Below are 22,123 nucleotides of genomic sequence, written 5' to 3'. Positions count from 1 at the left end.
CTTCCTGTACACATTTATGTTAAGGCAAGAGAAACAAAGTAAAACATTTTCCATAATTCTGCTGTATTTACTTACCTAATATTTTCACAGCATAATGAGGACTTTCTAAGACAATTCCTTCCTCTGTATCAAATATAGGGTTATCTATTCCAGTCTTTGGAGGAATTTGGGCTAGTTTCTTAAGTCTCATGGAAGAATTAAGGTCAAGTTCTTGTTTTTTCCCTTCTTCCTCTCGCCTACGCCTCATGTCTTCCTGTTGTTGCCGAATACGTTCCAATTGTGCACTTCGACGTACTGGCATCATCCTGGTGCCCAAATCTCCGGGGCAGTCAACAGCCATCTCTCGATGCTTCTGATGTTCCTCTGGTGATGCAAGATCAACATTTTTTACTTCGCTGTCTGATTCCTCAGTAACATGCCCATTCATATGGGATGTTGTCATGGTTATCTATAAAAACCTGTACCACTTTTTATAAATCAATTTCTCCTATAAAGCCAATCTCTTGATTCTGTAGTATAAAATCCATGTTACTTCAAAAAAACAAAAAACAAAAAACTTCTCACATCACATAATAATGCTATGAAATGTATCCATGAAGGAAATCTAAGGGGAAAAATGGGGGAAAAAAAGTGTAAGAGTTACAATATAAAAACAGATTTTACACAGCACACTTCCAATCTATGCACAATACAGTAGCTCATAAGTGTACATTTGGCTATACATATTACTTTCTTTTCATTTTACAGATAATGCTGAGGAAATCAAATATTTAAAAAAATCCTCTCCCAGGAATTTGAAGCATACCATTTTTTTATAGCTGAGGAAAATCATGTATTGGAAAGTTTAGCAAAGCGGGAAAGTAAGAAAGTTTTAGGTACTAGTCTAGTAGAGAATAGGTTGCTTAAGGTATAAAGATGTTTTAGTCATCTCTGTATAGTTGTACTATACTATATACTATACTGTACATCTTTGTACAGTACTTTATACTCAATTAATACACAAGATTGAAATAACTTCCTAGTTAACTGCTAAAGAAACTGGCATATAGCAAACGATATTAGTGGCTCACTTGAGATTAAGGCAGTATTATGGAGGACAATTAACTTTTAGGAGTTCATGAGATGCAGGAGATACCTAATGAAAAAGAAACTTAATTAGCAGCTAAGGCATCTATAGGATAAAACCACACTAAGTGAAAAAATATATGTGGGTTATCAGTATTCACAACCAGTCAACATTAAAAAAAGAATTAAAAGTTAATTTTTTACAAAGATTCATTCAGAGAAAATGGTAGTATCTGTCACTGCTCAAAAAAACTTTAAAGTCACACTGTACAGCAAATAAGAATATATAGGACTTTGGGGCACCTGGGTGGCTCAGTCAGTTGAGCGTCTGACTTTGGCTCAGATCATGATCTCATAGTTCATGGGTTCAAGCCACACGTCAGGCTCTTTGCTGACAGCTCAGAGCCGGGAGCCTGCTTCAGATTCTGTGTCTCCGTCCCTCTCTGTTCCTCTCGCACTCTCTCTCAAAAATAAATAAAGATTAAAAAAAAAAAGAAGATACAGGACTTATAGACCAGAAAACTGAATTTTAATTGACTCTGCCACTTCCTCTAACTTTAAGACTTAAGACTAGTCAGTTTCTCTCTCTGAACCTTAGATTCCTTTGGAAAATTTATTCATAGGATTATTCTGAGTTTTAAATGAGATAGTGTATGTAAGTTTTAAAACTAAAGAATATATATATGTATACTAATTCTTAGTATAAATTTGATTCTCTTATTTTAAAAATCCTTCAACATATTTTTTATTTTTATTTTTTATTTTTAGAGAGAGGGATAGCTGGAGCTGGGGAGAGGGGCAAAGGGAGAAAGAGAATCTTAAGCAGGCTCCAAGCTCAGTGCAGAGACTGACACGGGGCTTGATCCCATGACCCTGGAATCATTACCTGGGCTGCAATCAAGAGTCAGACACTCAACCAACTGAGTCACCCAGGTGCCCCTCCTTCAACATACTTTAGACAAGAAAAATATTTCATGGATGACACTGGCTTTTCATCAAGCTATTTCTTAGGCATAAACAGGCAGACTGTTTGTATATGTGTAAACCCACACATTAAGTCTAATTAGTCTTCTCTGCTCAAGATTTTAAAAATATTTACAATAATAAATCTGCTTCCTCCTTGAGTTGAACATCACTTCAGTAAATAGATTGGTTAGAGGACATGCCGACTCAGCAAAAGCAGAGTTTTCAGATAATATTCCTAAATGCCAGCCAATCTTCTGTCCAACAAACACCTTGTCACAGACTTCTTAAACCTACCTAGAATATGAGGTAAACCACTAGACCAACAAGCAGGAGAACAGATGCAAGCTACATAAGTCACCAGAATTACATTTTCACAAGAATTTTGGTAGACTTTTCTTATATCCAAATTTTAACTTCTCTTTTTATAATTATGTGACTTACACATAAACACCTTATAATTAGATTGCCTTCTTTTTCATTAAGATGAGAACTATCAGAATTATGTTAGGCTATTTTATTTCCTTATTTATTTATTTATTTTGAGACAGAGAAAGCATGGCCAGGGCACAGACAGAGAGAAAGGAAGAGAAAGAATCCCAAGCAGGCTCCGTGCTCTCAGCACAGAGCCCATTGTAGGGCTCGAACCCATGAATCATGAGATCACGACAGGAGCCAAAATCAAAAATCAGATGCCTAACCAACTGAGCCACCCAGGCACCCCACATTAGGCTATTCTTAAGTTTTATATATTGACTATATGTAATGCAAATTCAGCCTATTTAAGTTCTCATTACACCTAAGCAGAAATTTATGTGGGAGTTACTGTAGTGCTATACTTAATTTTGATTTTAAAAATTTAGGAGTATGCATATTTCCAGAAAAATAAAAGTCTGAACTCTTCCTCTAATTATAATATTTACTGGATATTAAAAATCAAATTTAATAATGAATAATGTAATTTTTGCCTTAATGCTATTCTACAAAATTATGATCTGAAATTAAAACTCTCAGCATAAAAATTGTAAGGCTGTGTCCATATTCACCATAACAGATCATCAGGGAGGGGGTGATTATAGCTCATGCAAGAGAGACTGGGCCAGGTGATCTGGGTCAGGGTTTTCATGCTTGGACTATTAGCATACTTGTCTTTCTCAATCTAATCTCTTACTCTCAGAAAAATTTCTGCAACCTGATATTAATCCATTTAAAATTCCATTTTGGTCATTTCCCTTGGAGTGTTCATTCTACTGGGAGAGAGAGCAAAGAAAATGAATGATTATTCTTCCCCAGTTGGTTTCTCCTCATTAGATTCTAAATTCATTAAAGACAGGAGTCTGGTCTTATTTTTATACTCCCTAGTGCTTAACACAACGCATATCATAAAGAGAATGCCCAGTAAATACCTGTTCAAGTAACAATGTCAGAAATTCAGAGGACCGCACAGACCACAGACTCTAAAACTCAGTATATGGTAAGGAGTCACAGCAAATACGCAAAACATAAGGATACATTTCTTTGAGCAACATTTCAAAGAACAACAAAAAACTGGCCAGATAGAAGAGCTGTTCCAGGGGTGCCTGTGTGGCTCAGTTGGTGGAGCGTCCAACTTCGGCTCAGGTCATGATTTTGCAGTTTGTGGGTTCAAGCCCCACAAGCTCTGTGCTCAGAGTCTGGAGCCTGCTTTGAATTCTTTGTCTCCCTCTCTCTCTCTGCCCCTCCTCTACTCACGTGCTGTCTCTCCCTCAAAAATAAATAAAACACCAAAAAAAAATCTTTAAAAGAAGAGTCTGTTCCAAGCAGAGGGAATCACATGACCAATAAGAATGAAGAGTATGAAAATATGGCACTTGCAGAAAACAGAACAGAATGCAATAGTCTGGATTTGACAATGAGAGCATATCATACATGAGTAATGATAAAACTGCAAAGGCAAGCAGGGGGCCAGAGAATTTAAGAGCTAAAGACTTTGATCTTTATCCTTAAAGTAGTAAGAATTATTATAGGATTTAAAGCAGAGCTGAAATGATCACATTCGCTTTTTCAGAAATATCACTCTGGTAGAAGTGTACAAGACTGAAGGGTGGTAATGAGACCAGTTTGAAGGCAACTGTAAGAAATGGGGTACTGAATTAAGAAAGTGATGAAGAAAAGTTATATTAAAAAAATATATAGGTTATAGAATTGCTAAAAATTGGCGTCTTTATTTCATATAGCCAAAAGAGTCAAGAAAGAGAAGAGGAGAAGAAAGAAGTAGTAATAGCAACAGTAGCAGTAGCAGTAGTAGTAGTAGTAACAATTACAACTTTAACATTTACTGAGCACTTACATGCTGGAGAATATTGCAAACACTTTACACAGTATTCATTCATTTAGTAATCCTCATTACTACTCTAAATACAGTTCCAAATATGCCTATTTTGTAGATGAGGAAGTAGGTCTTGAAGATAAAATGGAGAAATAAAAAAGAGGCCATATGAACAAAAAGACTGGAAGACAAAAGGTGTGGGAAAAGTACAAATAAGGCTAGTTGAACTAAAGCAGTCAGCTTGTACAAGAGAATAGTGGCTAGAAAGTTTGCTTGGGTCCAACTTAAGGAAGGTCTTAAATAAAGTCCTTAATTCTCAAGACAGTAAGAAAGCCATCAAAGATTTAGAAAAGAGTGATTCATACATAAATATAAATAAGCATTTATTCTTGGCTAGGTACTACATACAGTTATACAGATAGGATTCCTGACCATTAGCCTATCTACCAAAAGGTCCTCAGGGATCTAGAAATTAATGCGTCCAGAGTTATACTCATTCTTTCCCTTTAATCCCCTCATATTCTCTTTAATCCTCCTCTGCTACTCTCAATTTTAATTAATGCCATTATACCTACCCAGTTACCCAAGACAACATAATGGTTAGGAAAACACGCTCCAGAATCAGACTACTTAGGATCTAATCCTTTCCTACTCTCCTTTTAATATTTTTTAATTTTTTTAAATTTATTTTTGAGAGAGAGAGAGAAGAGAGAGAGGGTGCGAGCAGGGGAGGGGCACAGAGCCTGAAGCAGGATCCAGGCTCTGAGCTGTCAGCACAGAGTCTGATGCAGAGCTTGAACCCAGGAACTGTGAGATCATGACCTGAGCCTAAGTCAGATGTTTAACAAACTGAGCCACCCAGGTGCCCTGCCTAGTCTCCTTTCAAAAGTCTCAAATACATCCTCGTCCAAATTTCTAGGCCTCCCCAAACTGGTTATATGCCTGTTCTGGAATCCCACAATTCCTATCACATCTCTGATCAACCTAGACTACAGCTATTTGTATCTCTGTCTGCCCCATCAGACTAGAAGCATTTCAAGGTCAGATACCACACTGACTTATCTCTAGATCCATGATATTGCCCAGCATAGGGGCCAAGCAAACAGGAAGGCTTCAGAATAGGAACCCAAGCAGTATGACTCCAGGACAACTATCTTTGGGTTAGTAGGTGGCAAATATCATTAAGATGGAGAATACAGGAGAATAATTAGATAGAAGAGGACAGAAATTGAAGAGTAATATGGGTTTAGTTTTGGACACATTAATTTCAAGGTGATTGCACTGTCTTATTCACCTAGTAAGGGATATCTAATAAGGAATAAATGCTTATTTCAGTATTTGAGCAAATCACTCCTCTGTTCAATACCTCTGATGGCTTTCATATTGCCTACAGAACAGAGTCCCAACTCACAAGGTAAATCCAAACTTTCTATCTTTTACTACTTTTCCTGCATAAACCTTCTAAGTTAGCTTCCTTTTTATGCCTATCCCTTATCTTTTTTCTTCCTGCCCAAGTGCCTTATGAAATAAGAAATAGGATATGCTTCTCCTTTCATCTCCTGCCTTTAAGATCTACCTCAACCCCCATTTCCTTTAAGAAACCTTTCTAGACCACCTCAATTAAATAATGATCTCATCAAACACTCCAAAAGACTTTGTAATGCTCACAAGTTAATTCATAAGGGCCATGAATGTTTCAAAAGTTATTCCAGAATCAAAGAAACATTATGCTACATCCTACGGTTCTAGCATCAAGATCATAATTCTCAAACACACTGTACTCCAGCTCATATATGTAGTCAATACACATCAATAAAATGTGACAACCCAAAGGAATTATATTCTCCCCCTCCAAAATACACACACACACACAATAAAATGTGGCAGTCCAAAGGAATTAATACTCTCCCTCTCCAAAACACACACACACACACACAAACACACACACACACAAGGAAGAAAAAGAGAAAGTCCTTTGACAATTGAGAAACTGGTAAATAACTGAAATAAAGAATTACCTCCTTATATGTAAATAAAAGACCACCTTATGCAGATAATGTAGTTACAAATTCCTGGCCCTTAGAGTATTCCTCTCTTCTCAATCTTCTAGTTGTAAATTATTTTTATTTTTATTTACTTTTTTAACATTTTATTTTATTTTTGAGAGAGAGGGAAGGAATGGAAGCGAGGGGGACAGAAGATATGAAGCGGGCTCTGTGTCAACAACAGTGAGCCTGATGCTTGACTCAAACTCATGAAAGGTGAGATCATGACCTGAGCCAAAGTCAGACGCTTAACTGACTGAACCACCCAGGTGCCCCATAAATTGTTTTTAAAATGCCTCAAAAGCCCACATTTCAAATCCTCATCAGACTCCCAGCTCACACCCGTGCTCATGAAAGAAAAAAGAAAAAAGAAAGAAAAGTTAAAAATCTTTACATAGTCCAAAAAACAAGAAAATGAACTTTCAGGTTGGCAGGCCAAAGTTGTTTCAATGCTAACTTCAAACCAGCAGGGGAAAAAAGAGCTTTGCTTATGTGAGTTGGCTATAGGAGAAGGGAGTAAAAGGAAGCTAAATAAGCTTCAAATAATTACAAATCATTAAGATTGGGAGGCCTGAAATAGCCTCAGGGATGGAGGCCCACTGAAAACTCCACACCAAGAGAAACATTTGTGTGACAGCTGGGGAATATGAAGATGGTTGTCTACACTAGTGTCCAGAACTCAAAAAAAAAAAAAATTTTTTTTTTTTTCCAATTCATCCTTCCTCCCCTACTCCCACAAGTAATGCCCTTTGACTAGCAGCTGGGAAGTCTCATTTAAAGTGATCAGCATTCCTCTAACATTCTAAGAAGTTGGGACTATTTGTTTCCATAGAAACAGCTTTGTCAGCTAACAGAAGATTCAAGCCAAGAATAGTGAAAAGAACTTACGTTATGCAAATTGGAAAGCACTAGTCTACTATCCTCTTAGCTTTTCTTCTCTGTTTTTTCACAGAACTCAAGCTAACTTTCTTACTCTGTAAAACAGAGGACAATGAAGTGTAAAGGTCTGCAGTGTTTTTTAGAGGGAGAGACTGAGAAATGTTAACTCATTAAGATATCTAATTCTGTTTGCAGATGGCTAGGATTTCTTGGTATGAAGTAGTAAAAATTAAGTCCTCCTATATTTACTGGTCATCAATTAAAGTTCAATACAAATTACCTGAAATCAGTGAGAAGAAAGAGGTAAACATAACTGATAAGACCCTTTACAGATTATTAATGATAACCTTCTGACCTCTAGGTTAAGGCTCAAACAAAAATGCAATTTATATTTTTCTTTAACTATAACTTCTGGATCAATTTTATTTTTATTTTCTTAATTTTTACTTCTTTTTTAGTTTACTTATTTATTTTGAGAGAGCAAGAGAGAGTGTGCAAGTGGGAAAGGGGCAGAGAGAGAGGGAGAGAGAATTCCAAGCAGGTTCCACTCCTGATGCAAGGCTTGAACTCAAGAACCATAAGATCATGACCTGAGCTGAAGTCGGACACTTAATCGACTGAGCCACCCAGGCACCCCTGAATCAACTTTAAATATTAAGAATAGCTTATGACTCTGAAAGAATGGGAAGTGAAGGATCCAAAAAGATCCAAAGGAATATGACAAGTCAGGAACCACAGTTAATTCAGAGAGGGAAACTTTTATGCTACACTGGACCAAGACAGGAGAGGATCCTGTCCTAATGGAGCTTTCTTTCTGGCAGAGTGATAGGTAATAAGGAGCAAATATATGGTAAGATGACTCCAGGTAAAGAGCTAAAAAGAAAGTGAAACAGTAATATAATAAACAGTGTGATGTTTAGAAGGGGTTGCAACATTAGATAAGATGGCCAGGGAAGGCCTATTTTAGGAGGTGATATTTGCACTGAGACCTGAATGACAAAAAAATGAGTCAGCTGTGGGAAGATCCAGAAATAAAGGGTTCTAAGTTGAGGGAACAGAAAGTACATTTCTACATGAATATCACCAGGAATCTCAATTTCAATATATCCTAAATGACTTCAATTTCTTCCCTACTGCTGTTAGTTATTCCACTATCTCCAAGATTTTTATCTTTTTCAAGCCCTATTATCTAGTCAGTTGCCAAGATCTGTGCATTCTGCATGGTTTTTAGAATCCACTGAAGGGTGGAAAATGTGCCACCCCAAAATATCCCACTAGAAGATACTGTTCAGAAAATGAAAAGGTATCCTAGAAAGAGGAAGAAATATTTGCAAATTATTTACATCCACTATAAATACTCATAACCCCTCATATCAAATAATCCAAATTTTAAAAATAGTGCAAGAGACTTGACCACTTCACCAAAGAAGATATAAAAGTGGCAAAAATGAACATTTGGAGGGGCGCCTGGGTGGCTCAGTTAAGTGTCCGACTCTGGATTTCAGTTCAGGTCGTGATCTCGCAGTTTGTGGGTCTGGGCCTCATGTCGGGCTCTGTGCTGACAGCATGGAGCCTGCTTGACATTCTGTCTCTCCCTCTCTCTCTACCTCTTCCCTGTTTGTGCATGCTCTCTAAAAAAAAAAAAAAAAAACCAACAAAAAACAAACAAACAACTTTTTTTAGAAAAAAGAACATTTGGAAAGAAACTCAAAATAATTAAAGACCAATGTATATTCATATACATTGTGTATTCAAAACGATTCACAAACTGACATTATATAAAAAATCCTGCAGAATGAAATTAATGGTCCATACACTGTCTTCACAGAGGAGTTTTAGCTATATGTAACACTAAGTAAATACAAGTTAAAATTCAAATATATTTGGGCTATTCATGCAAAGTATTAACTCAGAAATTATTACTGACAGCTTTCTTTTTTAATCCAGTGATAAAATTCTCCATTTGCTTATATCAAACACAAAGTTGAAGGTCTTTGGAGACATTTAAGATGGTGAATTCACAGCAGGAATTGGTTAAAAGCCAAACAGTATCAAAGATATCAAATGGTTGGTTACTTGAACTCCCCATTATCACCTTCAACAACTTGGTAATAAAAGATTAAATGAGTCCAAAAGGTTAGGAAAGTTTCTAAAAAATTATTAGGACAAAAGGTAATTTATAACATTTCTAAAATGACCAGAAATGGATTTTTAAACATGTGGGATAAAATTACTTGCAACATTATGGCTTTTCAGCATATTGCTACCAATCAAGAATATATATGGCCTAGTTGGAGAATAAGGACAGTCTTGATAAGGAACAGAGCCAGTGTAAGAGATAGACGATAAAGCCAGAGTTGACTCTGAATGCTAAGCTAAACTGTTTGCATTTTCTCCTGTAAGCAATGGGAAACTATGGGTTTCTGAGTTTAAAAAAAAAAAAAAAGCAAAAATGGGCTCTTTAGAAAGTTACATCTACACTGTAACAACCAGAGTTGACCAGGGGAAATGTAAGTAGAAGAGCCAACAGAGATAATGTTTTAATACTTGATGCATGGGAGGATAAAGGAAGTAGCAGAAGGAATGAAAAAGGGATAACTTCAAACAATAGTTATTACAAAGGACGATCTGGTAGGATTTGGAGACCAGGAGCCAAATATAATTCTAAAATACTGAGCATGACAATTGAACCTGGGAAAAATTATGGGACCTTAAAATAGAAGAACTCAGAGAACAAGGTTTTTCTCCTTGAGAGGGAGAGGAGGAGGATAGGGAGAACTGGAAAGATGATAAATTCCATTTTACTTTTTTTAAAAGTTTATTTATTTATGAGAGGAGGGGAGGAGGGGCAGAGAGAGAATCCCAAGCAGGCTCCACACTGTCAGCACAGAGCCTGATGTGGGGCTTGATCTCACAAACTGAGATCATGACCTGAGATGAAACCAAGAGTCCAACGTTTAACCGAGTCACGCAGGCACCAGATAAATTCCATTTTAAAAGGGCATTTTTGGCAGGTTGTTAATGCTAGACAGGGAAACCAAAGAGGACAAGCTAGAGATGAAAATTTATAAGTAATTTACATATTCATACATTTGTAACGCTTTTCAAGTTTCCATAATAAATTCAAGTACATTATCTCATTTGAGCTCCAGTTTGCCTGAAAGGTAAGCAGGTTGGATATCTACACATCTTCCAGAAGATGTGGAGGCACAGCAAGTTAAGTCACAGAGCTACAAGTAACAGAACAGGAACTAAAATCCACATCAGTGAACTCTTGTGTGGATCCACAGTCCATTGTTAGTTACATCTCTATAAGATGATACTACACTGACTACATACTTCATTCAAAACTCACATAATTACATCATTCTTTCACTTTTAAAATATGATTGGAGAGAATTCGTCTTTTCAACTGACTGCTTCATAAAACAAATTTTAACCCAGTAATTAATTTCGCTTATATGTTAACAGACTACAAGTACCAGACTGTGGTAGCATGACATCTATTGCTCAAAGTTTCTAAACACTCAGCAGAGGAGAGGTCGTCAAGTAGAGAAATGGTAAAAATTCATAGAAACTTCTCTCCTCATTTGAAAACTAAAATTAAGCTACAAACACTTCAGTTTCCTAGTGACATTTAAACAATGTTATTCTCTACTCTGTATTGCTCCAATTTCAGTATGTGCTGCCAAACTGAGCCACATGTCCTACCATGACAAACTTTTTAATATTAATTTATAGCTTGAAAAATGAATACCATAAAAATAAGACAGACTTGACAGATTAGTCTTGTCAGATAAATTAGCTGTCCCTGGGTGCAAATTTAAGTACTAAGAATCATAACTGTAATATCCCTAAATATGTTAATAATTAATTACACCAACACATCAATTCTCCTTCCATAATATCTCACACATATACCCTTAGCTTCTCCATTCTCATACCACTACCTTAAATCATATTCACATTATCTCTTTCGTGGGTTATTCTATGAACTTAAGTCGCCCCAATCTTGGTCTTTCTAGTTGCCACTCACTTTACACAGTTGACCCTTGAATAACATGGGGGTTAGGAGTCATAAACTACTAACAGCCTACTGTTGACAGGAAACCTTACTGATAATATAAACAGTTGATTACCAAGTATTTTGTACGTCATATGTATTATATACTATATTCTCTAGCTCTAAAATAAAGAAAAGAAAGTGTTGCTAAGAAAATCATAATAAGATAATACATTTATAGAGCTGTACTGTATTTAAGGAAAAGAAGAAAACCCTCATAAGTAAGTGGACCCATGCAGTTCAAACCTGTGTTGTCCAAGGGTCAACTGTACTAAATAAATTCTCCTGAAGCACACCTATTATCATGAGTGTCCCTTTTCAAAAGTTTTTTTGTTGCCATTCCCTTCTCTTCAGCTACTGTTTACCAAGCGTTTACTGTGTATCATTCATTCACTGTGCTAAACACCTAGCCTGCATTATTTCATTTTACCCTCACAACCATCTTCTTGCCGAATTTTGTAACTTAGCTTAGTAAAGACACTAAATTGTCCAATGTCAAAAACTAAATGGCACAGGTGGGCCTCAAACTGAATTGTTTGACTCCAGGGTACTTTAACAACTTCTGGAGACCATTTCAAGTTCCTTAGCCTGTCATTCACATGGCTCCCTTGAATTAGTTCTAAAATACCTTCCCCACTCTATTTCTCCCTCCCTTATCTTCCAAAACTACCTGCTATTTCTAATACAAGCCCTGCAATTTCCCACCTCCACGGCTTTTTACATATTATTTCTTACATCCAGGGGGGAAAAAAATCCTCCTGTTCAACTCCTTATCTGTTAAAATTTTCCTCTACCATTAAGAGTCTTATGAAATTTTCCTTATTCCTGCCTGCTCAAATCCACAACCTACACTTCTAGGGTACTTAATCTATGTCCCTGCTGTAGCATTTATTTATACATTTTCTTCTCCCCATAAGTTATATTTTCCTTTTTAAATCCCTAATACATTTCCATGTGTTCTGGTAAAAGAATCAATTTACTCTTTAATGTACACATTCAAATAAATCAGGTAACCTATTAGTTTCTTTCTTGCTTTATAGTCATCTCCTTCCTGGAGCCCTTCATTCTCTAGCTCTAAGCTGGATATTTTCTTTTTGCCCAGATTCACTCACCCTTCTCCATCTACTCCAGGTCTAAGAAGGCTGACCTCTACAGACTGCATTACCATGTTTTCTTATCTTCTGGCTTCCAGTGGGCTCAGCTAGGGCAAAGTACCCATTGGGAGGGAGGAGAGAGGATTGGGTTCTTTATACCCTCACCTTTCTCCTGTGATATGGCAGGGGTTACCTTCCTCTAAGGCCACAGTTCCCACTAGGTGGCTCCTGGACTTACAGTAGCAGCTCTAGTAAATTCCTGTACTGCTCCCTCCCTGGCCCATTCAGGCCTAAGCTTAGTAGGCAGCCGGCTGTTGCTAACGCTGGGATACTTCTTGGTTCCCTTAATTCACCCCACATCTTTTAAATAGTCCCTTCATTAAAACTCTCTTCCATTACTCAGGTTGATTTTGTCATCTGTTTTCTGCATGGGATCCGACAAAAACATGCTCCAATCTGAATTTATTCTCTAAGTCATCTTCATTCATGTATCCATATTCTAAGAAATTTTCCTCACCTCTCTCCTCTTTCTTCATCTACTTCCTTCTCCTTGAGAGACTTCCAAAAGCTTCCTAAGAAAGGGCACGTCGGGGTAAATTTTTTAAGACCTTGATTTACTTGGTACTAGAGCAGATTAAATCTTCTTTGTGTTATTCTTTTGCATCCTTGCACCCAACCTTAATTCCTCACAGCTTTTTATGACTTCTGAGCCTGCTTTTTGTTGTTCTCCGCAAGGAAACATTTATAGTGAGTGACCCTTTTCTTCCAACAAGTAGGAAGAAAAACAAGTAGTATAAATATGTAAAAATATTTACCTTGGTAAAAAGTTTCTGTGTGAGTAACCAATCATCTTCAGTGTTGGAAACATAGGAAAACAGACATTGTGTACTGCTGACTCTATAAGACAGTACAATATTATGAAGAACAATTTTGCAAAGTCTACCAAAAATTTTAAATAAACCAGGAGCACCTGGGTGGCTCAGCTGGTTAAGTGTTCAACTTCGGCTCGGGTCAAGATTTCACGGTTCGTGGGTTTGAGCCCCAAACCCAGCTTTGTGCTGATAGCTCAGAGCGTGGAGCCTGCTTTGGATTCTGTGTCTCCCTCTCTCTCTCTCTCTCTGCCCCTCCCCCACTCATGTTCTGTCTCTCAAAATTGAATGTATGTTAAAAAAATTTTTTTTTTAATTTTTAAATAATCCTATGATCTATTAATACTTTTTCTAGAAATTCATCCTATAAAGTATGTTTGGAATAATCTGGGTATGTTAATCTATGTTTTCAACTATAAATATAATAAAACCTAAATATAGATCAAGTATTTCCAATGAAAATTTATCATTCTGTAAATTTTTTTAAATGTTTATTTCTGAGAGACAGAGTGTAAGCAAGGGAGGGGCAGAGAGAGAGGAGACACAGAATCCAAAGCAGGCTCCAGGCACTGAGCTGTCAGCACAGAGCCTGATGCAGGGCTCGAACCCACAAACTGTGAGATCATGACCTGAGCCAAAGTCAGATGTTTAACCAACTGAGCCACCAGGCACCCCTGAAAATTTATCATTCTAATCAAGATGTGCCATCAGTGTAAAATACACACCGAATTTCAAAGACTCCATATGGAAAAAAAAATGGATGTAAAACATCTCATTATTTTTAATATATGTGGAAATGGTAATATTTTATACATTATGTTAAATAAAATATATTATTATATTGCCACTAACTGTTCCTTTAAAAATTTTTTTTTTAATTAAAAAAAAATTTAATGTGGCTGCTAGAGATTGAAGCTCTGTATGAACTGACATGGAACAAAAGCAAGTGAATAAAGATAGCTTCAGAATGGTGTTTACATTTCATACCATTTTTACAAATGCACATAAAAGATGTTTATGTGGGCACGTGAGTGGCTCAGTCAGTTGGGCATCTGACTCTTGATTTCAGTTCAGGTCATGATCTCCTGGTTCAGGAGTTCAAGCCCCGCATCGGGCTCCATGCTGACAGTGCAGAGCCTGCTTGGGATTCTCTCTCTCTCCCTCTCTCTCCGCCCCTCCCACATGCTCTCTCAAAACAAATAAATAAAAACTTAAAAGAAAAAATAAAAGATGTTTATAAAGTTATTAACAAAAAATCTAGAAGAATATACACAATACCGTTTTCACTTAATATCTCTGAAAAGTAAAGATAACATACCTCTCAGGTTTTACTTTCTACTTGTACTTCTGTACTATTTGGATAACTTACAAAATGCTGACCAAAATAAATGTGTTACTTTTATAATTTGGAGGAAAAACACAAAGATATTACCTTTTGAAAGAAAAAAAAAACCACAGAAACTTTTAATTACAACTACTTTCTTAAAGTCTATAAAAGTTTACAGCACCAACAAAGCCCTTTCAAGAGTTCTGGAATCTTTTCCCAGAAAGAAGTAATAAAAATATTATCCCTAAGGCCCTAAACAATTTCATAAACAATAAAATAAGAATTCCTAAAAGAAAAAAAAATTCCTAAATAAAGAACTTAAACCATCAATATGAGCAAGACTCATACTCAGAACTGCCTCTACCACACAGTAATGACTATATAACATCTTTACCTAAAAATGAGAGGAAACCATAGGAATAAGAGCAATAAGGGGTACCTCAGTGGCTTGGACAGTTAAGTGTCTGACTCTTGGTTTCCACTCAAGTTATGATCTCGAGGTTTGTGAGATTGAGCCCCACATTGGGCTCTGCATGCAGAGCCTACTTGGGATTCTCTCTCTTCCTCTCTCTCTCTCTCTCTCAAAATAGATAAACATTTAACAGCAATAACAACAAAAAGAGTAAGAGCAATAATAAGAAAAACTTCCAAATGGGACCACCTACACTTTAAAATACAGAAGTCAGGTTCACAATTTTGATAGCACTGAGTCTTTCATCATGTTAATAATGCACAATGACAAACTCTTAAAGAATCCCAATTAATCAAACTCTCATGACTATTCCTTTGCTTTCTAGATACATTATTTCTATACCTATCCCATATAGATTTTCTCCATTCCCTTTAATCTTGAGTGTCAATCCTTTAGTCAATTGCCTTTCCTGGAACACATGTACCACAAGTTTCAGGTCTGTAAAAATGCATTGTAAGAGACTCCAACTTTTGACCTCAAGTGATTTATAGCTTACAAGAAAATAATACACTCTAAAGGTCAGCAAATTAGTAGATGATTACCTAGACCTACATGGCTCATTGGTATGCAATTCAACAACTGGCCATAAAAAAAAGAGAATAGTTTGCCCTGTCATTAAAGAACTACCAAATAACCATTTCTGAGCTATTAGGACAAGAATATTAAGCAAAATTGGGGCACCTGGGTGGCTCCGGTTAAGCAGTCCACCTCTGGATTTCAGCTCAGGTCATGATCTCACAGTTTGTGGGATCGAGCCCCATGTCAAGCTTCTTGCTAACAGCACAGAGCCTGTTTTGGATCCTCTGTCTCCCTCTCTCTGCCCTTCCCTAGCTCACATGCACACTTTCTCTCTCTCTCTCAAAATAAATAAATAAACTTAAAAAAACAAAAACAAACTTAAAAAAAGGATATTAAGCAAAATTAGTAACAACTATTCCTATCTACTACTATCTACAAATCTGACTAAAGAAGGAACACAGTATTTTTCAGGACCAGAACTAGGGTTATATCAACAGAATAGGAAAGAAGAATCTAAGAAAAAAGACTGATGAGGATACAAATGTCACCAAGTTTAGAATCCACTGAACTTTTAGTACTATAGTACTGCAAATTCTGATTTTGACCAGATAGTAGAAGGCAAGAAACATAAGGGAAATACTATGCAACATGAGTAATAACAACAAAAGGTTAATTTTAAAGATTACTGTACTGCAAATTCTGCAGTTAAATAGAGTTATTTATAAAGTACACTTTATCCAACAACGTAAGTACCCACTTGGCATAAAAGCTTGGATAGTTGCTGGCAAGAAAAAGACTGCTAAGGCAGTCTCCTTATCCTTAAGAAACTTAAAATCTAGTATGATAATCAGATAAGCAAATAAACAAAACCCTATACAACTGCAATGTTACTTGGGAAGTGCTATACTACAATGGCAGAAAATGCTATAAGAATTACTTGCAGAGGAAGAGCATTCTAAGAAAAATCTGTATAAATGGGAAAGAATAGAAGAGACAGGTATAAAAGGCATCCATTACACAAGGAAAAAAGTAAACAAAATATTAACACAAGCACGTTGATATTTGTAAAATTAAACAAATGCTTTATCTAAATAGAAGACTTTAAATCATGGTAATGAAACTCAATTCTGTGAATGCCTATTTAAAAGTGTACAGTAAAAACAACCTAGGGGAAAACACCCTAGAGTAATGCTTCAGTCAATAAGAGAAACTGATAAAATTGAGTAAAACTTACCTCACTACATACGTGAGTTGTTTATAAATAAGGTAACAATTATTTCCCCCACTGACTTTCACTATTAATTCAGAGATGAAAAGAACTTTACTTCAACACACAATTACAATTTTTCTTCACCGACTCAGTCTATGACAACCAATTCACACAATTCCTATAAAATTGCTTAATCAAATTAAGCAATTAATTAATTAAGCAATTGTTAATCACATGATCCACTAAAAGTATTTATTAAAATGTAATGCAGTTCATTGCTATTCCATGTGAATGTCACAGGTTTATAATCTCTTATCTAACATTTATAAAGTGCTTAATAAAGGCACTATGCTACTCATTCTTTTTTTTTTTTTTTTAATTTTTTTTTTCAACGTTTATTTTTATTTTTGGGACAGAGAGAGACAGAGCATGAACGGGCGAGGGGCAGAGAGAGAGGGAGACACAGAATCGGAAACAGGCTCCAGGCTCTGAGCCATCAGCCCAGAGCCCGACGCAGGGCTCGAACTCCAGGACCGCGAGATCGTGACCTGGCTGAAGTCGGACGCTTAACCGACTGCGCCACCCAGGCGCCCCTATGCTACTCATTCTTGATACAGCAGCTCAGTTAATCCTCAAAATAAAGCTCTGAAGCGTATTACACCATGCCACCCCAAAATGTGACACTTTGGCATAAGGATTTTTTTGAGCTAAAGGCAATTAAGAAACAGCAGGGTGGCTGGGTGGATGAGTTGGCTGAATGACTGACTCTTGATTTTGGCTCACGTCATGATTTCATGGTCAGGACTCTTGCCAGCTCCATGCTGGGTATGGAGTCTGCTTAGGATTCTCTCTCCGTGTGTCCTGGGATAAGCCGGCCCTGGACACAGCACAGTGAGACCCTCCCCAAGAAGATCACAGTGGGTCAAAAACGTGGGGGTCTCTGACATGTGGGGTTTTGAAACACAGCCACTCCTTAGATAAAACTCTGGAGAGAGGCACCACCTCGTAGGTGGACAGCTCAGATACAGACAGGGGGAAGGCGAGAAGCTGATTTGGGGGCGGTGGGGGCGACACGGGAGGGATGACTGGTCGCTCATCTGTTAGGGGATGAACTTCTGACTCTGGAGACTAGAAAACAGGTGAAGCCATTTTCACCATTAGCCCACCAACACTGATTGACCCCAGTGAGCTACAGAGCACCACCAAGTGGAGAAAGGAGCTGTTATACCAAGTCCTGACCCACTGTGCCCTCTAGGCACATCTCCACTAGAGCAAGTTGGCCTGAAAACCAGAGCAGCAGGCCCCTCCCCAAGAAGACCAGCACAAATTCCTATGAGGAGCTTAGTCAACTGACCATAGACTGCTGCAAAGTTTCAGCTCTAGGGGAAACTGGATCTAGCTTCATCTGGGTTGATTTGTTTGCTTGTTAATTTTTGTTGTTGTTTTTCTTCTCTTTTGTTTCTTGCATACAAAAGCAAAATCTATTATTTTATTTTATTAGTCTTAATTTTTTTTCTCTTCTATCAAGCTTCTCTTTTTAAAAAAATGTTTATTTTCAGAGAGAGAGTGTGCATGCACAAGCCAATGAAGGGCAGAGAGAGAGGGAGAAAGAGAATCCCAAACAGGCTCTGTGTTGTCAGCACAGTGCCCAAAATGGGGCTTTATCCCACGAACTGCAAGACCATGACCCGACCCAAAACCAAGAGTTAGACGCTCAACTGACTGAACCACCCAGGTGCCCCTCTAGCAAGCTTCTCTTAACAAGCAGACCAAAACACAACTTCCTTTATTTGATTTTTAAATTTTTAGTTCATTCTATTACTATTATTTTTTTATTCCTCCAAAATGCCAAGACACAGGGATTCACCTCAAAAAAACAAACAAAACACAGGAGAAACGACAGCCAGGGATTTAGTCAATGAAGATACAAGTAAGATCTCTGAACTGGAATTTAAAACAACGATTATAAGGACACTAGCTGGGCTTGGAAAAAGCATAGAAGATACCAGAGAATCCCTTTCTACAGAAATAAAAGAACTAAAACTAGTTGGGCCGAAATTAAAAATGTTATAACCGAGATGCAAACCCATATGGCAACCATAAAAACAAGGATGGATGAGGCAGAGGAGCAAATTAGTAATACTAAAGATAAAATTACAGAAAATAATGAAGCTGAAAAGAGGGAAACACGGGTCAGGGATCATGAAGGCAGACTTAGGGAACTCAGTGACTTATCAAAACATAATAATATTTGTATCATAGGAGTCCCAGAAGATGAAGGGAGAGAAAAAGGGGCAGAAGGTTATATGAGCAAATTATAGCTGAAAACTTTCCTAATCTGAGTAAGGACATGGACATCAAATCCAAGAAGCACAGAGAACTCCCATTAGATTCAACAAAAACCGACCATCACCAAGGCATATCATAGTTAAATTCACAAAATACAAAGACAAGGAAAGAATCTTGAAAACAGCAAGGGAAAAAGTCCTTAACCTACAAGGGAAGACAGTCCACAGAAACTTGGCAGGCCAGAAAGCAGTGGCAAGATATGTTCAACATGAACGTGAAAAATATGCTGCCAAGAATACTCTATTCAGCAAGGCTGTCATTCAAAATAGAAGGACAAATAAAGAGTTTCCCAGACAAAAACTAAAGGAGTTGCCCTACAAGAAGTTTTGTTTTTTTTTTTTTTAACCCAAGTTAGTTAACATATAGTATAATAATGGTTTCAGGAGTAGAATTTGGTGATTGATCACTTACACACAATATCCAGTGCTCATCCCAACAAGTGCCACCATTAATGCCCATCACTCATTTAGCCCATCCTCCTACACAACACCCCTCCAGCAACCTTGAGTTTGTTCTCTATACTTAAGAGTCTCTTCCCTGGGCATTATATGTAAGTGAAGAATCAGTGGGTTCTATTCCTGAAACCAATACTACACTGTATGTTAACTAACTTGAATTTAAATAAATAAATAAATAAATAAATAAATAAATAAATAAGCAAGCAAGCAAGCAAGGGAGAAAAAAAAAAAAGCATCTTCCAGTTTGCCTCCCTCCCTGTTTTTACCTTATTTTTCCTCCCCTTCCCCTAGGTATGTCTGTTTTGTTTCTTCAAGTGCTACAAGAAATTTTAAAGGGGACTCTTTGAGTGGAGGTCGGGAGAAAAAAAGACCAAAAGCAACAAAGACTAAAAAGGACCAGAGAACATAACCAGAAACACCAACTCTACATGTAACACAAGGGTACTAAATTCGTATCTTTCAAGAATTACTCTGAATGTAAATGGACTAAATGCTCCAAAAAAAAAAAAAAAAAAAAAAAAAAGACATACGGGGGTGGGACAGCACCCAGGTAGCTCAGTTGGTTGAGTGTCTGACTTTGGCTCAGGTTATGATCTCATGGTTCATGAGTTCGAACCCGCATCAGGCTCTCTGTTGTCAGCTCAGAGCCCGCTTTGGATCCTGTATCCCCTTCTCTGCCTGCACCTCCCCAATCATACATGTGCGCTCTGTCTCAAAAATAAATATTTTTAAAAACCATACAGTATCAGAATGGATTTAAAAAAAAGATCTATCTATATGCTGCCTACAAGAGACTTATTTCATTTTATTTTAAGTTTACTTATTTGAGAGAGAGAGATAAAGCACACATGTGCCAGTGGAGGAGGGGCGGAGAGACAGAATTCCACGCAGCCTCCAAACTGTCAGCACAGAGCCTGATGCGGAGCTCAAACTCACAAACTATGAGATCATGACTCGAGCCGAATTCGGATGCTTAACTGACTGAACCACCCAGGCACCCTGCAACTCATTTTAGACCAAAAGACATCTGCAGATCGAAAGTGAGAGGATGGAAAACCATCTATCATGTTAATGGACATCAAAAGCAAGCTGGAGTAGCCATACTTATATCAGACAAACTAGATTTTAAAACAAAGCCTGTAACAAGAGATGAAGAAGGGCCTTATAATTAAGGGGTCTATCATTCAGGAAGATTTAACAATTATAAACATTATGCCCACAACTTGGCAGCATGCAAATATATAAATCAATTAATAACAAACAAAAAGAAACTCACTGATAATAATACAAAAATAATAGGGGACTTTAACACCCTACTTACAGCAATGTACAGATCACCTAAGCAGAAAATCAACAAGGAAACAAATGGCTTTGAGTTACACACTGGACCAGATGGACTTAACAGATATGCTCATAACATTTCATCCTAAAGCAAAATACACATTCTTTCAAGTGCACATGGAACATTCTCTACAATAGATCATATACTGAGTCACAAATCAGTCCTCGACAAGTACAAAAAGACTGAGATCATACCGTGCATATTTTCAGACTACAACACTATGAAACTTAAAGTCAACCACAAGAAAAATTTGGAAAGCTCACATACATGAAGGTTTTGAACATCCTATTAAAGAATAATGTGTTAACCAGAAAATTAAAGAAAAAATAAAACAATACAAAGAAGCAAATGAAAACATGCCAATCTAAAACTTTTGGGATGCAGCAAAGCCAGTCCTAAAAGGGAAGTATACTGCAATTCAGGCCTATCTTAAGAAGTAAAAAAGGTCCCCAAAACACAACCTAACCTTATACCTAAAGAAGCTAGAAAAGGAACAGCAAATAAGATCTAAAGCCAGGAGAAGAAGGGAAATAATAAAGTTTAGAGCAGAAATAAATGATATAGAAACAAACAAAAATCCAGTAGAACAGATCAACGAAACTAAGAGCGGGTTCTTTAAAAGAACTAACAAAACTGATAAACCCCTAGCCAGACTTAACAAAAAGAAAAGGCACAAATAAATAAAATCACAAATGAAAGAGGAGAGATCAGAACCAACACCACAGAAATACACGCAATTATAAAAGAATACTATGAAAAATTATATGCCAATAAACTGGGCAATCTGAAGAAATGGAAAAATTCCTAGAAACTCACAAATTACCAAAACTGAAACAAGAAGAAATAGAAATTTTGAACAGACCCATAACCAGCAAAGAAACGTAATTAGTAATCAAAAATCTCAGAACAAAGAACAGTTCTGGGCTAGATGGCTTCCCAGGGGAATTCTACCAGACATTTAAAGAAGAATACCTATTCTTCTCAAACTGTTCCAAAAAACAGAAATAGAAGGAAAACTTCCAAACTCATTCTACAAAGCCAGCATTACCTTAATTCCAAAACCAGACAAAGACCCCACTAAAAAGGAGAATTATAGGCCAATATCCCTGATGAACATGGATGCAAAAATTCTCAACAAGCTATTAGCAAACTGAATCCAA

The 22,123-nt window shown here is 37.0% G+C and overlaps 1 protein-coding gene across 5 annotated transcripts in view; it reads right to left on the bottom strand.

Annotated features, from left to right (window-relative positions):
- PALS1 (protein associated with LIN7 1, MAGUK p55 family member) overlaps positions 1–22,123 on the bottom strand; it is a 92,718-nt gene that overhangs the window by 55,137 nt on the left and 15,458 nt on the right. For 2 of the 5 annotated variants that reach the window (XM_027065974.2, XM_027065973.2), the window contains exon 2: positions 76–604. In XM_027065974.2, coding sequence (XP_026921775.1) covers positions 76–442 — 367 coding nt within the window. In that variant the 5' untranslated portion in view covers positions 443–604. Of the gene's footprint in view, positions 1–75; positions 17,155–22,123 lie in introns of those variants that run through there. The other 3 variants (XM_053224583.1, XM_053224584.1, XM_053224582.1) reach the window with 2 other exon arrangements.

Source organism: Acinonyx jubatus, chromosome B3 (genome assembly GCF_027475565.1).
Source record: "Acinonyx jubatus isolate Ajub_Pintada_27869175 chromosome B3, VMU_Ajub_asm_v1.0, whole genome shotgun sequence".
NCBI classification, from domain to species: domain Eukaryota; kingdom Metazoa; phylum Chordata; class Mammalia; order Carnivora; family Felidae; genus Acinonyx; species Acinonyx jubatus.
Note: the sequence above shows the minus strand (reverse complement) of the source record. Positions and strands in the feature narration are given on the sequence as shown.